This window comes from Rosa chinensis, chromosome 3 (assembly GCF_002994745.2).
Source record: "Rosa chinensis cultivar Old Blush chromosome 3, RchiOBHm-V2, whole genome shotgun sequence".
Taxonomy (NCBI): domain Eukaryota; kingdom Viridiplantae; phylum Streptophyta; class Magnoliopsida; order Rosales; family Rosaceae; genus Rosa; species Rosa chinensis.
Genome location: NC_037090.1, coordinates 35,916,373 through 35,932,716, shown reverse-complemented (window position 1 = coordinate 35,932,716; position 16,344 = coordinate 35,916,373). Strand labels below are relative to the sequence as shown.

The window sequence follows — 16,344 nt, the reverse complement described above, 5'->3', positions numbered from 1 at the left end:
AAGCAAGAAAAGGACATGGCGACCTTATTCAACACCAAGCAAAAAGTAGGAGAGAAAATCGATTATTTCTTCAAGAGATTCAAGGCAGAGATGATGCACATCAATTGTGACCCTCAATGCGCGGAAATTGCCTTCCGAGAAGGACTCTTCCCAGGTACACCCCTATATGAAAATCTATTACGCGACCCACCAAGAGACATGGATGATATAAGGGTCGAGGGTGAAATCCGGGTCGAGGGGGCAAAAACCAGGTAACGTAGACTGATGTTCTTTCTTTTAATAATCATTTGTTTGATTTTCACTTCCTTTTGTATTCGAAATGTATTTGTGGCCAATGGCCAGAATAAATAAAATATTATTTGCTTAACTCGTGTGATTTAATGGTAAACCTTGCCCGCCGACCAAACGGGAATAGCTATAACCGAATCTCATTTCATAATAAATACATGAGCTGCCTCAGTGACACTCGATCCACGTTGCACCGCCGCCCACTGAGTCCAAGATTTGTTCCGGTGCTCGTCGCCAAAACCATCCAGCGCCGGCTCGAGCCGTAATCCCTCTCCAAGAAACTGCCGGGCCACTAGTTTTCAAATTCCCATCCGGCAGTCACGTTGAGCAGGCGAGGCAAGCCAACGCCGCCCAAGCACTCCGCCGGACAAGAAGAAAGTTGCAACCCTAGACCAAGAGCGAGTCCGGGTTTTGTGGAGCTCGCAGTGTTTCTTAAGATAACCAGATTCTTACGGGCCACCACTAATTGATTTGTTAGGTTGCATACAAATTGTCTTTAATTGAATAATAATGAAGATCCTTTTTATTAGGATAATATATATTAGGGAAAATATTTTTAGAGTTAGTAAGCGCATACATATAAAAGAAAAATAACATATGCTTCCGTAGATTATTTGAGGGCACCTTTTGTTTGAGAGATTTTTTTTTTTTTTTTTTTTTGTAATATTACTTCCTCTCCAACAGTCGATTTGGGGCCTCAAGCGCTGACCCACAACCCGCCCCTCCTTGATATCAACTTATCTTCATGCAAGGCAACTTGTGGCTTTGATTATCATTTTCAAGTTTCAACACTATGACAAGTATAGCTCGACTCTCGGGTATGAGCAAAATACTACAAAAGCGACTCCCTAATAGTTATGATCGAGGCGGGTGACGACTAGGTTGTTAATCCTGAATATTATTCTCATGATGATTCCTAACTATGATTCTTATTATGATCAAGGAAGAGTAATGTCATGCAACAGTCTTCTGTTAATGAAGTCATTTTTTCGTTCCTCAAACAAAACAAATAAGCTCTTCCATCCATACTCAAAGTCTTGCTTTTCCAGCCCACAAAACTTACACACCTCAATGGCAAATATTCAATGCCATTTCAGTATGGTTGTAATGATTTGTTCGTATAACCCCATTTCAATATCTATCTCATTTACTTGTGCTATCCGATCTAGTTGAATGTAGTTAAAAATTGATACACTTATACAAGAAGAAAAATTATAGATACATAATATATCCATATAATAATTGAACTTCTTACCGGTAGGAAAACTCGATGTTTAACAAAGTTGGGATCTTTACATTGTGGAACCTTATTTGTACATAATAGTAGCTAATATATTTATAGAAAACCTATATGAACAAAAGTAAACTTTCGAGAACTTTTACATTGGAGACATTAAGTTGAGACGTTTTACCAGTTTGCTAGTAGGCTATTGTGTTCCCCTTCGTCAAATTTTCGATCTGTACTACGACTTTCCAATGGTTCTAATCTGACAGCATGTAAACTTAAAATTGTGGTGCATTGGAAAATATACATCAGCACATCTACTTCTACTAGGCACTATCAATTTCTTCACGCAGCTGAAAAGGGAACCATTCAATCAAAAGCTGAGATGAACTTTTCTGCCTGTAATTGCTCTTTTTCTTCAGCTCCTTCCATATCACCAATGTTTTTGTGAAACTCCTGTGGTTCAAAAAGCAAGAGCATTGGATTAGTGTAGGGTACTAAACATCGTAGTACTTGATAAAAAGCCCAATGGCTAAAAACATACACCGAAAACTGTAAGATTGGATATGTCAATTAATAGATATTTCAAACCAAACCATTTTTGAGAAACGGAATCTTCAACATTCAGACAATTATAACCACCTTAACCGTTACAGAGGCTGCCAAGGACCTTATTGATGGTGTAAACTTCAAAAACTGGAGTTGATGCATTGTTTTGTTAACTATGACATTTTGAAACCTACCGAGTAAATTATTCATAATGACACTAAATAAATAGTTAAATACAGTAGCCATTACATAGATATCAACTTTCTCTAATAGTAGCTACCAAAAACTGCTGCAGAGAATTTTCGGTTTTTGTTCAGGAAATTGCACCATGAGCTCTATTCAGATCAGTAGTTGTTGGGAGGCATTTTATTCATTGTGAAATGGCTAACATGGAGAATAACAGCAGTTCAACGCAAGCATTACAGCACAGTTTACAACTGCAAATGTGGCTCGTTTAGTTTCAACAAAGTTTTCAAAAGAAAAAGAAAAAGAAAAGGGTACTTTTTGTCAATTTTCTCAGCAAATGATAGAAAAATCTTCTTTTCTTTTAAGACTCCATAATAATTGCATCAACTATTCAATCGACTTCTATAAGAACCCAAACTTCTTAGTAATCTACTTGCATGAACTGCCTTGTCCACTCATTTTAATTAATAAGAGCTACTCTACAAAGATTGAAGCCTAGACAGAAATTCAACTCTGTTAGTGCTATTAAATATTTTATTTTAAATAGGAATGAACAACATAAAAACTCTTCTTCTCTTAACTTCAACCAAATGAAGCTCCAGCATGAAATCCAAATATTAGTGCTATTAAATATTTTATTTTAAATAGGAATGAACAACATAAAAACTCTTCTTCTCTTAACTTCAACCAAATGAAGCTCCAGCATGAAATCCAAATATGTTTTCATTTCAGACGGGATTCTCAAATGGGTTCCTATGAATTCCATCCTCATTTCATTACATGTTGTGGGTCTGTTGAATTCTGACATCTTTCTTGGAGAATACTAGGAAAAAAGTATTTGATGAATACCAAAGAAAAAATATGTAACTTCAGCAGAAGTTGTTCTTGTAATTACAGCTGAAATTCTGATGACACAAAAGATTGGGCATTTGAGTGCTCACAAATTTGATGCCCAAGAAGCAATAATTTTACAAGTGGGATAGAATTGGGACAGGTTTATTTGGACAGCTGATCCGCTCCCAGAAAACTCTAGCAGTACACGTGAACAGTAATGAACAGTAGTTCTATATCCTTATCTGTGTACTATAGCAGAATGTTTCAGTCTTTTAGTGATAGTCTATTCTTATGGAATTCTAGGTTTCAAATATTCTTCTCCGTATCACAACTGAAAGTGTGAGTGGTAGTTTTAGCTTACTCTAGGAACCTAAAGCCAACAATTCTCTGAATTCTAGGCATGCACAAACAAATTTAGCAGAAACAATTTCAAAATGTCAATTGTTGTAACCAAAAACTAGATTAGATTACAGATCCAATCTTTACAAGAAGACCACTGCCAGTTGATATATTTTTTTTCTCACAACAAATTACTCAAGATCATTGCAAGTTCCCCTGGTATGCTAAAAAACACATAGGTACAAGCCTGTTTAAATGCTTCTACTTGCTATTGCACCCAAGTATTATGACACAATTGAATATTAACTATTAGCACATTTGATATTAAATCAAAGGAATGAACAATCGCAACAAAGTTTTAGGAAAAGAAAATAAACTAATGCAATTATTGGGGTAGAATACCATGATTCCAATACAGAAACAAAGAAATCAAATTTTAACCAAGCTAGGATACCATGAAAGGAGGGAAAAGAATTCGCATTAGTATTTGTCGTTTCTCTGTAGTTGCTGCCAACAAGTTAATGTAGCTACTTTTCTTATTGAGAACTGGGCCTTAAGCAAGTAGAAGTACTTGTAATAAAGACATGAAGGAAATTATGCAGACAAACCTGACTTCAGTAAAGGTTTCCATTTTCTGCAAATAGAAAATGGACCTAAAAAAAGAGCTACTTGACTCTCCATTTATAATGGCAAGCTTCTCTTAAGTATGCAGGCCAATTACAACTACAGAATGCATCTTGCATATACCCATATGTACTAGGGATAGAAATTAAAAGAGACAGAACGCATGGTTTAAGTTGAGAAGCTTTGGGTTAAGTTGAGAAGGGATTAGGGACCCTAAACTGTTAATGGCTCAACGAGCCAATCCAATTAGTCATTGATAGTTGTAGAAACAATCAGATTTAGTTTTAGAAACAATCAGATTCACCTAAATTCTCACTTCTTAGTCTCACAATATCGACATAGTACCCAGGTAGACATGCACATCAGAACCTATAATCAACTTATACATTCTCTCATCAAGAACACACACAGAAATATCTAGTAAAAGACAATTACGAAAGTGAACTCAAATAGAATGAGCACCCGATAGCAATATCTCCCGCCTCTTTTCCAGCTGAACTTAGTATCTTTAAGACCTCTTTCACTTGACTACTAGAGAGGATAAAGAATATTACATTACTCAAATTGAAGAAGCACATTAAGAAGAATCCCATTATGAAGTCCAAGTTCCCTATAATGCAAGTCCTCTACTACCAAGTCCAAAACAATCATCAACATACTTGACCCAAGATAAAAGCAGGATGATCAGGCCTCAAATCAAATGAAATTAACTCTCTAATTCATATATGGATCCCTAAATGACCAATTAAATCACATGACTTACTAATTAAACTACTGCAATGACTGCTTTAAACATCTGAACCTAATATTGCCAACCCTATATCACCACCAACTAAACAAACAAAAACCAAATAGAAAATGGACATAAAAAAAAAAAAGCTACTTGACTCTCCATTTATAATGGCAAGCTTCTCTTAAGTATGCAGGCCAATTACAACTACAGAATGCATCTTGCATATACCAATATGTACTAGGGATAGAAATTAAAAGAGACAGAACGCAAGGTTTACTGGTTTATCTCAGCAAAAACAGCATTGCCAAAATTCAGAAAAGGTTTGGAAAGATTTCCAGGTGAAGTTCTAATGTCTAAGGCAGATAAACTCACCAAGAAGCAATGTCCAAAGAATGAAGTTGAGAAATTGAATATGGAGATAAAGTCTGATGCAAGGCTTGTTGGAAGTCTCATGTATGGTCAGGCTTGTTATCTACTGCATTCGGCAAATCTACTTCATTCACATTTAAAACTTGACTCTTCTAGGGCGCCCTCCATGATTGCTCTAATCATCTTCTTTTTCTTTAACTCATCTTCCTTCACACTCTTCTCTGTCGTATGATCATTCTTGTCCAATACAGCAGCCCTCTGCAGTTCGGTACTCAAAACCCTCGGAATGAATTGGAGAGGCTGCAGGACAAAAGATTGCAATTAAGAAATAGAAAAAGATATCTTATTCAGGTAAAAACAGATTGGAGAGTTCACGATAACCTAGTGAGTAGGTTCAGTTTGCAATTAGGAATGAAAAGAAAAGAACTACAGCTAAATTGCCTACAATATCAGAACATATTAGTCCGTATAACATTCCTGACAGGTTATCTGAGTTTCATTACTCCAGCAGCTAAATGCAAAGGAACAAACACAAGGAGAACATAACAATAGAAGGGGTTCTCAGGGTCATTTCATCAAACAGCTGGTTCTCACAATTTATATTCACATCAACTTTAACTCTGAATGATTGAAAAGCAACACTTACAGAACCACTTCAATTATATATTCCGATAAAACACAACATGCAGCTATAAACTCAATAAGTCAACTGATTATACGAAAATTGATGTGCAACTGTATGGCGTATTAACCAAAACCAAAACCAAAACCAAATTGCAGGTAGTGAAACTTACCGATGTCATTTTGGGACCGGGAGGACCAAGCACGGCAGTCTTGCTCTCAGAGCCATCTTCAGTCTCGACGACGATGTCACCCTTCTCGGACTCGCTCTGCTTCGCGAAACAAAACCAAACACGAATCAATTTTCTACAAAACCAAAACCTAATTGCAGGCTCTGAAAACAGAAAACTTACAGAGGCACTCTCAGTCTTCTTCACCATTTCGGAGTCATCGGACTCGATCTTCTTCTCAGATTCGCTCTCACTCTCGTGCAGCATAGCTGCTACCTGTTCAGCAGAGGAGCTTGAAGACGAGGAAGCGCTAGCATCTGGATCTGCTTCTCCGATCAACGTAACCTCAAGCTTAGATTTCTCCTCCATTTCTTGATCGAGGATGAGGATCAATTCGGAAAGGGAATTAGGGTAAACAGAATTGGGAAGTGGGGTGAGAGAGGGATTGTATAGGGACTGGGTGATGGGCTGGCGGGAAATGTATTTGGGTCTCCCGGGTCGGTTAAAATTTTGGCGACTCATTTTGCATTTTGGTAATTCTAATAACATTTTCTATTTGCAATCCCTTAATTCTCTAATTCCCATTCCCTCGTTATTTATGTTATGTTTTGAATGAATTTTATCACCGAATCTCACTCAACTATTTTTCACTTGCAAACAACAATATTAACAAAAATAAAAATAAATAAAACCTCGCTCGAAACAATAACATTTTTTGACCAACTACCTTTCACACAGTTTATAGTTACAAGAATCTTTGCTGACCTCAGCAATGATTATCTCCTAATTTTTCGGCTAATTTTGTTACACAGATTTAGCCAACTATTGCAGGTGCTCATTCACGAGGATTGTGCAATTTGGGGCTGTTATCAGCTACAGCTCCAAGAGGATTTTGTTTGTGTTTTGAAAGAGGGAATTACTTCCTAGGTTGACTAGGAATGGTTGGTCTTATTTATTTAGTTCTATTTACTCTTAAAACGCAAGGTTTCATTTTAAATTGAGATTGGAATCTCCTAGCTGTTTTGGATATTTTTGTAGGCCAGTGTCATGCATGTCAACATCTCAGCTATATGAGTTGACAATTATGAGGATTTCTATATCCGTTACAATACAATTTGCTTTTGCTTTAGTCCTTTCTCTGCATCTTCTTTGCTCTCTCTCTCTCTCTCTCTCTCTCTCTCTCTCTCTCTCTCTCTCTCTCTCTCTCTCTCTCTCTCTCTCTCTCTCTCTCTGATTCTGGAAGTTAGGGCTAGTACCCTAACAATTATTTTTTTTACCAATTTAACACTCATATATTAAATTTTCTTTGCAATATAATTACTTAACAAGGATAATATAGTAAATTCTAAAATAGAAAACAAAAGAAAAAAAATAGTAGAAAACGTGGGAGTTGTATGAAAAACTTTCCCGCTACCTTTAACTTCTCTACACACATATAGTGGGTGGGCCCTCGATCTTGACATTCTGGCAAAACCACAATAACAATAGCAAAAGCAATGGCTCTTAGAGATAGCTTAATTAGTTATCGAGCAAAAAGATACCAAAGAGCTGAAGTAGAAGGTGACTCAGAAACTAGTCATTGATTCAGTAAGGGGAGTCATTAAACCATCGTAGAGGCTCCTTAAAGACATTAGAAAATTTGCAATCCCTTAATTCTCTAATTCCCATTCCCTCTTTATTTATGTTATGTTTTGACAGACCCATTGCATGTGAGTTACTGTGTATTGTACATCTCTCTCTACCTTACTAACGTATTGACGTTCTCTTGTTTCCAAAAAAAAAACAATAAATTTGGATACATCAGTCAGATTTGAGGATTTAAATTTGCTCACCACATTTATTTTGTGGTGATATCACCAACCTATTAAAACTTGCCACGTCATATAAAATTAATTGAATACTTAAAATATAATTTTTTAATAAAACATCATGATAAACTATAATTATGTTTTATAACACGTGGCAGAATTTGTATTAAGTGGTGGTATCACCACCAATACTTTGGTGGTGAGCAAATTTGAGTCCCAGATTTGACAGGAGTTTTGCATATGCGAAATCCATGTCAGCTTTGCATACTGTGTTGGAGCAAAGTCATGCTACATTTTCCTTTTGAGCCCTTCATAATCCATATGACATTTGGCAGATGAGCTTGAGTTTTTTTTTTGATAAAGAAAAAAGAAAAAAAGTAAGTTACAAAGAAAAAAGAAAAAAAAAGTTAAGTTACAAAGAAAAGCCTCTAGGGCGATTACAGTTTAGAAGATCTAAATTAAAGGCTGAAAAAGCTGTGATAGCTTAACTAGTTATCGAGCAAAAAGATACCAAAGAGCTGAAGTAGAAGGTGACTCAGAAACTAGTCATTGATTCAGTAAGGGGAGTCATTAAACCATCGTAGAGGCTCCTTAAAGTCATTCAAGACATTAGAAAATTTGCAACTTCTTTTGATGCCATCACTTTCAAGTATATTTTTAGAGAAGCAAATTTTGTGTGAGAGGAACCGCCCCGTATTTCACCCTGAAATCCGAAGCGGCCCTGCGGGGCTCACCTTAGAAGAAATTCTACATGAAATTTGGTAGAACTTTCCCTAAAACTAGACTACCCAAACCTGTAGAAAGACATTTCCACTTCTAATATCAAACAACATCCTCAACTCTTGGAGCCATCCTGCTCCCCAAATCACAACATTTTCCTATTCACATTTCGTAGCATAACTCGAACATGTAGAGTAGTCTTACTCTACCATCAATAGGAAAAGGTGCAAGACATGTAAACAATCCGATATGCAGAGAAATTCTATGAGGTCGGCTTGGTACATAAAATACTTCTTGGCATGCGCTATTATCAATGGAATTACCATTATTTCAAAAAAATATATATTTTTTAAATACTCAATCGACTATTTGAAAATATCCCCAGATGGGGAATAGGGGCTCTTAAATAGTGAGTATTTAAAAAAAATATATCAGCCTTTAATAGGCTAAAGGCCTTAAATTAAAAAAAAAAACAAAAAACAAAAAACAAAACCTGCCCATATTGAAAACTGATAAATGGGTAGGTATGGGTTTACCCGTTTAGAAATGGATTGGGTAAATACTCATACTCGCGAATTATTTAATGGGTATTACCCACAAATTATTATTGGGTGGGTATTACCCAATGGGAATGATTGCCAACTCTAGTTCGGGGTCTTGCAAGACTCCGAGCATGCCACGCCTTTGGATATGTTGTGAGGGATCATAAGCTAGATATTTTCTTACTAGCATTTATTTTGATGAAGACCAAATGGTGAATTGAGTGTCTCTCTTTAGTATTCTTTTGGCTGTGGGTAGAACTGATTTTGCTGGTGGTGATTTGCCATTAATGTTGGTTTTGGTGTGGGGACTTGATAAGGCTCCTAGTTGATCAACTAGAACGGATTTTAGAGCAGAGCAGAACAAAGGAAAGTAACTATTTTGAAGCCGTAGAAGCAATGGTGATTTTAACAGGGAATTTAATTGGGGAGCAGTGGTGTTGTTTGGAAAGATTATTGGAGTTCAAGTTTTGTATTGAGGATCAGAATACTGTTGAACGGGTGTACATAGTGGTGACTCATTCATGAGTATGATTGCATATTATTATAATGAAGTTTGGAATTAAGTGGTGAAGTGTGACCAATGTTTTTCACAGTTTGTTGTGCAAGTAAGTTCTCAACTTGATCACAGTTTGTTGTGCAAGTAAGTTTTCAACTTGATCAGGATAAATGTGCATGTGATTATTGCACAATTCGTTTCTTTTCCAATTTTAAAGATGATGAGGGTGGTTTCCAATACTTGGGGGATTTGGTTTGAATATGGAAAGTGCTGCGATGCTTTTGATGAGAAGGTTGGGTTTCTTCTAATTGCTGATCTTTCTGAATGTTTCTTTGCCCTTTTAGGGCTTGGGTGTAGCCGTGTACTCACTTGAAGGGGTTGGGTTGATTTTATTTTTGGAGTTAGAGCAACGAATAACTGCCTATTATGATGAACTTGGTGTTGGAAATTTGGTCGATGGATGTTATTTTCGTCATCAGATTTCGTTTCCTACAAAATTCCACAAATACAATATTTTATTAGTAAATAAATATAATCATTTAATGTCATAATAAGCTGAAAATAGAAGATCAACACTTATCTTTTAGATTTGCGAGCCCCACCCAATGATTATTTCAAAAAGAGTTTAACGTTGAGGCGTGTAAACACTGCCCTTAAGAGTAGATTTCGCCCCTCAGAGACAATGTCTCGGTGTAGCAGGTTTGTAGCGCCCTACCCTCCAGGGTACACAACAACTGTTAATCCTTGTGAGCATACACTCGCAAACTTGGATCTAAAAATGCTTGATTTTTTCCTTTGGCATTATGGAAGAGCAAGAACAAGGAACACTCTAGAATATGTATGAACTCACTAGAGAAATGGCTACGGAGAGAACTATAAAAGATAATGAATTTCATTGTGTGTGTAAGACCAAGAAGTGATAGGTATATATAGTAGGGCTGGCTCTAATTACCATTCCTGCCGGAACCGACCAAAAACCGGCCGAACCGGCAGTGTCGACGCCGACAAAGTCGGTAACTGAAGAGTCGGCACGGTACTACTGTACCGGAGAAACTTTTTTGGCTCAGTAGTGGTACAGCCAATCGCAGAGGTTCGGTGATACCGAACTAGCCGAGATAGATGTTTATGGATTTAATTCCAAAAAATACTCCCCTCTTGCGTTTGCCAAGGATCGAACCCTTGCCATTCTCACTACAAACTCGAGCCAGTTACCACTAGGCCACACGCTTGCTTGTTATTAGTTGCGCATAACTAAACAAATATACTTGAATCAGAAATCACGAAAATTAAAAACTCTTTCTTGTCTTCTACTTCGAGACATTTCTCTTTCTTCGTTATTTCTCAGTCTCTTCCTCCTCTGTTTTCTTTCTTTCTGCACTCTCTCTCTCTCTCTCTCTTTCTTCATTTCTAACTTTTGTTCTTCTCATATTCTTGTTCTTCTTCCTCCATTTTCTCATCATTTTTCTTCTTTTCTCTATTCTTCCACCTCTGTACTCTTCCTTCTTTCTGTTTCTTCTTCCTCCTCATACTGCAATCCCCATCTCCTTCACCATATTTTATCTCTGCAGTCCTCTAAATTCCAACGATCGGAATTTTCAAATACAGGCCAAAACCGACCGTTGAAAGCGGTAACCGCAAGCTCCGGTAACCGAAAGCTCCGGCACGGCTACGGCAACACATTTGGCGAAACCGAAGAGTTTCGGTTGGTATTCAGCTGACGTCAAAAACTCCGACAACCGTACCAAGGCCAGCCCTAATATATAGTAGATGAAAAAGCTTAGAGATATTATGCAAATATAATAAGATAATTATTGGAGTATTGTAACTCCCGTAATAACCTTAATATGCTCTAATTATGAGCATAATGAATTAGTAACATTTTAGAATAAATGTATAATAAAAAAAATTTCAATGAATTGGGAGATACACAAAGTATTTTGAAATATCGAATCAAAATTTCCAACAATCCCCTACATATTTCAAAATACGGAAGCTACTAAATGAAAAAGGAAATTATAGAGTGCCAAACGAAAATAAGAATCCAATGCTTCTGAACTGGTATTTTTTGGACTATGAACCAGCCATAGGATAAATAATTGTGATCCACAGAAATTTGGTGAAAATTAAATTTTCTATGAACCAAAATTTCTTAATATGAATAAGAGAACTACCATCCACACTGAACTCTAGAAATCAAGCATTTTCCACGGGTGGGTACGAATAGGCCATACACCCCTACCTGGATATTCATGAGTGCTCTAGAAGACTTGCCCAAGTTTCATAGGAAGCGGCTCCACTTCAACACTCATATAGGTAAGTCCATCAAGTGTGTACTGGAATCAAACACACCACCCATGTTTAAGGGCTATGGTACTTATTAAGAACAAAATTCATCCTTATACGTTCCAAAGCACTATCTTTGCATCATAGGGATGGACTCAAAGTTTAATTTGATAGTGTGTCACTGATCAACAAGTGAGTTGTTATTACCCATATGAACCTACTTCTTGGGATCGCCATTCACATAGGTTGGGTTACCATCACTCTTGACCTTTGTTGTAGACATAATCTCATCCCCCTAGATGTATTAACCACTAGCTTTGGCCTTTAGCCTAGCGGTTTTGTCAGATTATTAGCCAAAATCAACTCTGACCTACAAAGCATATTGAATAATCTCAACAATAAGTAATCTTCATTGGATTTTTGGTTATCCAATCTCATGGTAGGAGATCTCAAATATACTCTCCGAGAAGAACAAAAACCTCTTGATTATTTGAGCATTGGTTAGATCCGCAAATCACTGGTATCAGAGCTTACTGAAAAAGTTTAGGAAGAATCCCCAATGGGGACAATGTCTGAATTGATATTAGAGAAGTTGAATTCTCTACTAAAATCTTCTAATGAGAAACATCAGAACCTAATACAAGAAGTATCTAGATGTCACGATCATCTAGAAAAATTACCATATATAATCTATCAATTAGAAAAATTGGAAAATAAAATAGATTATATCAAAGAACTTCCTAACCGGGAAGAAGAACAGCTAACAAGTATTAGTAGAAAAATCAATGAACAGCGAGAAATGCTGGATTCTATGAAAAATATACTGAAGGATAAGAAAAAGCCTCCAGTAAAATTAAAGAAAGCTAATGGATTCTGTACATACATGTACATTTGCAAGCATAATTAGCTATAATGGACCACGCTCATTGTACCGCCAAAGGTACTAATTCCAACCAAAAGAATGACATGCAGACACACCGCCAGACGGGCTACGGCCTCAACGTCGGACCACCTCCAGATCGCCGCCGTATGGCATCAGAAGCTTCTGAAACTGAGAACTGAAGCACATCGATCCCACATCGAAAACTAAGAGAAGATCAACCTCTTCCTCACCTATAAAAGGTTCTCTCCTCTCTCCTCATTAATGACGCATTCAATACTTACCTACTGTTACTTTGTCAACATAAATACATTGACTAACTTAGGCATCAGAGAGTTGAAGACCGCCCGGCGCGGTCTCCCTCTGACGCCCGTTGTATTTTACTTGACAGGCAACGGGAGTTTCGAGAACAACACAGGTACCGATCCGCCCACCGGATCAGCGTTAGCTAAGGTCCAGCTACCGCCGGACTTTTAGACATTAACATTGGCGCCGTCTGTGGGAAGGAGACAACAAAAGACCATCCCATCACAATCACCATGACTAGCGGCAGTGGGGGAAACGCTGAAGAGCAGGCAGACCACCCCGCCATCCCCCAACCCTCCGACCCAGCGGTAGGCATTAACCGCACACTATTCACAACCCTGGCCAACCCCGGCGGTGAGGAAAATCCAAGTAGCAGCCACCCGCCGGGCCAAGATCTCGTCACTATGTACGAGCTGTCACTGACGGATCTTCACAGGGAAAACAAAGAACGTGAGGAGGAGCGCAAGGAAAAGGCTGAAGCCCAAATGCAGGTGGCTACGCTTATGACACTTTTTGAGGAACTAAAGAAGACGCTGGCGGCCACCGCCCGCCCAGCACAGACCGAGCAGTCACGTAGCACCAGGCGTAGTCGACCCAGCACCGGCACATTGGTACCAGGGCCGGTCGTACAGATGCAAGTACCGCTGAACCCACCTGAGTCGTTGGGAATTGGACCGCCGCCCATACCTCAACTAATGTTAGAGCAGGTGGCGGAATCACTTCCGCACACCAACCGCTCGGAAGCCAGGGCGAGGACTGAAGGTAATCCTCCTGTGCCGAGGTGCAGGCCATCCCAGCGGGTCATTCAGGCTGATTCCGCCGACGATGCAACCGCCCAACTATTGGAAAGGATGCACCAACTGGAGCAGAGGTTGATCCGGGCGGAGTCGGGCGTCCCAGCGCCAACTCGGAATCCGCTCTTCACTTCCAGACCTGAGCCCTTCTCCGCTGCAATTCTGCAGGCTGTCAGACCAGCATATGCAAAAACCCCAAAGATGTCGCATTACGGCGGAATGTCCGATCCCTTCGTCCACATGGACACCTTCAAGAAGGTCACCAACGACAAGGGGTTCGACGACGCCACCTTATGCCACTTGTTCAGCGAAACGTTGGATGGCGAGGCAATGAGCTGGTTCTTTGAGTGTCCGCCGGGGTCTGTCGGCTCATTCCATGCACTATCACACGCTTTCCTCTCCCGGTTCATCTTATTGTCCGCCGGGCATCACAACACAAGTCAGCTGTTCAGCGTTAAGCAGGGGGAGGACGAATCACTGAAGGGCTTCGTCACGAGGTGGCGAGCTGCTGCGTCTCAGTGCCGTGACCTAGACAAAACGATGGCGTCAGCGGCCTTCAGGAAGGGACTTCTCAAGGGACCGTTCCTCTATCACCTCAACTACAGTCATCCCAATGCGACGTATGACCACGTCATGAGTGAGGCGGTCATTCACGCCCAGGCGGAATTCATCACATATGGAGAAACCCCACCACCACCAGCAACGCCAACAAAGTCAACACAGCCATCCTCCAGTCACCAGGAAACCGCTAACAATACCCCTCAACACCACCAACTGACAAGAAAAGGGAGTGGCAGCAGGGCCACCACCAGAACAAGCGGCAGAAGGACCAGCATTACAACAGGGGAAACCGCCCAACCCATGGGGATAACCGCAACAAGCAGGAGGAGTCCTCGCAGCGGTATGCAGTTTTCATGGTCCTAACGGCCTCGTATGAAGACATCTACAATTAGTGCAAGGATCAGATCCCACCGCCACCCCCCCCCCCCCCCCCCCCCAAAGTACCCAAAAAGGGGCAAACCCAGGAACACCGGCAAGTGGTGCAAATACCACGAGGACAGCGGCCACAATACCAACAGCTGCAATGCTCTCAAAACGGCCGTTGAGACCTTGTACCGTGACGGCAAGTTGGAACTGTTCAGGGTGCGCCAACCACCACCAGTAATCGCCAACGTCGAGACCTTGGGCCGCATCAACACCATCGATGGCGGTGCTCCAATCACCAGCATATCTCACAGGGCAAGAAAGCGCTATGCACGCGCTAATCATCCGAAGGAAGTCTGCAACATCCGCTACGAAAGATCCGCAAAACTCCCAAGATCAGGTTGGGAACCTATTACCTTCTCAGAGGAGGAGGAGCGCGGAGTGCATTTACTCCATGACGACCCATTCTTGGTCGATGCCATTCTTGGCAAATTCTCGGTGGGAAGAATCTTGGTGGATAACGGGTCCGCTGTCAACATCATCTTCAGCGATTGCTACGACCATCTCAAGCGGAACAAAAAACTACTCCAGGATCATGAGCCATTGCTCAGCTTCTCCGGTGACGTCACACAACCGGTAGGGTCGGATTACATGCGACTGGTTATTGGCACTAGTCCATGCATGGCGGAGGTGCATACAGAATTCATTATTGTCGACTGTTTCAGTTCGTACAACGCCATCATTGGTCGACCAGCGCTTAACAAGCTCAAGTGCATCATTTCCGGGTACATGCTTCTCATGAAGTTCCCCACTCCCAACGGCACAGGCTGTGTGAGGGGAAGCCAGCAGCTGGCATGAGAGTGTTATTCAACGACTATAGCGCGGTCGACGCGCCGCCATGAAATTCTGACGGTGGGTAATGAGGCACCACCACCAAACATCTTTGAGGATCCTAGAGATGAGGAGAAGAAATATGTAAAGAAAGAGCCGGTCAACCCGGACACGTCGTTGAAGGTTGTCTGCATCTCAGACGAGCACCCTGAGCAGACAGTTTGCATAGGCGCCCAACTAGATCCAGAGGTGGAGGCAGAACTCACTCAATTCCTACGTGATAACGCCGCCGTCTTTGCATGGTCCTACGCTGACATGCCAGGTATCTCCCCTGATATTATCACTCATAAGCTGACCATCAAACCGTCCTTTTATCCTATCAAGTAGAAGCGGAGGGCCTTTGATGAGGAAAAATACCGGGCAATCGGAGAGGAGGTCGCCAAACTACGAGACATTGGATTCATCCGCCAAGTCATCTATCCCCAGTGGATCTCAAATTTGGTAATGGTCAAAAAGCCCAGCGGCAAGTGGCGGATGTGCGTCGACTTCAAAAATCTCAACAAGGCATGCCCAAAGGATAGTTTCCCGCTACCTCGCATCGATCAGCTGGTCGATTCAACTGCCGGACACGAGCTCCTCAGCATGATGGACGCTTTCTCCGGATACAATCAGATCAAGATGCACCCCAGCGACCAGGAATGCACCACCTTCTCCGGTTGATGAACGCCATGTTCGCTGAGCATCTGGGAAAAATCATCGAGGTCTACGTGGACGACATGCTAGTTAAGAGCATAAAGGCCAGTGGACATGTGGCAAACCTCA

The 16,344-nt window shown here is 40.4% G+C and overlaps 1 protein-coding gene across 4 annotated transcripts; it reads right to left on the bottom strand.

Moving 5' to 3' along the window:
• Window positions 1-1,531: 1,531 nt before the first annotated feature.
• LOC112193523 lies at window positions 1,532-6,431 on the bottom strand. Of its 4 annotated transcripts, none has more exons than XM_040516090.1 (4): window positions 6,122-6,431; window positions 5,942-6,040; window positions 5,151-5,447; window positions 1,532-1,969 (listed from the first exon to the last, which is right to left on the bottom strand). In XM_040516090.1, exons 1-3 carry the CDS (start codon window positions 6,305-6,307, stop codon window positions 5,274-5,276), a joined length of 459 nt encoding a protein of 152 aa, XP_040372024.1. In that variant the 5' UTR covers window positions 6,308-6,431; the 3' UTR covers window positions 1,532-1,969; window positions 5,151-5,273. The 4 variants fall into 4 exon arrangements, with proteins under 4 accessions (XP_040372024.1, XP_024189473.1, XP_040372022.1 ...); XM_024333705.2 differs by having other exon boundaries at window positions 1,533-1,969; window positions 5,942-6,037; window positions 6,122-6,430; XM_040516088.1 differs by having other exon boundaries at window positions 1,533-1,969; window positions 5,942-6,431.
• Window positions 6,432-16,344: the final 9,913 nt, after the last annotated feature.

What these genes read in the sequence shown, in the direction of transcription:
- LOC112193523 (XM_040516088.1), bottom strand. Translation starts at nt 6,307, where the DNA reads ATGGAGGAGAAATCTAAGCTTGAGGTTACGTTGATCGGAGAAGCAGAT. An exon ending in CCGGTCCCAAAATGACATCG is followed by an intron (nt 5,448 to 5,941) that starts GTAAGTTTCACT and finishes TTTGTCCTGCAG; the next exon opens with CCTCTCCAATTCATTCCGAG.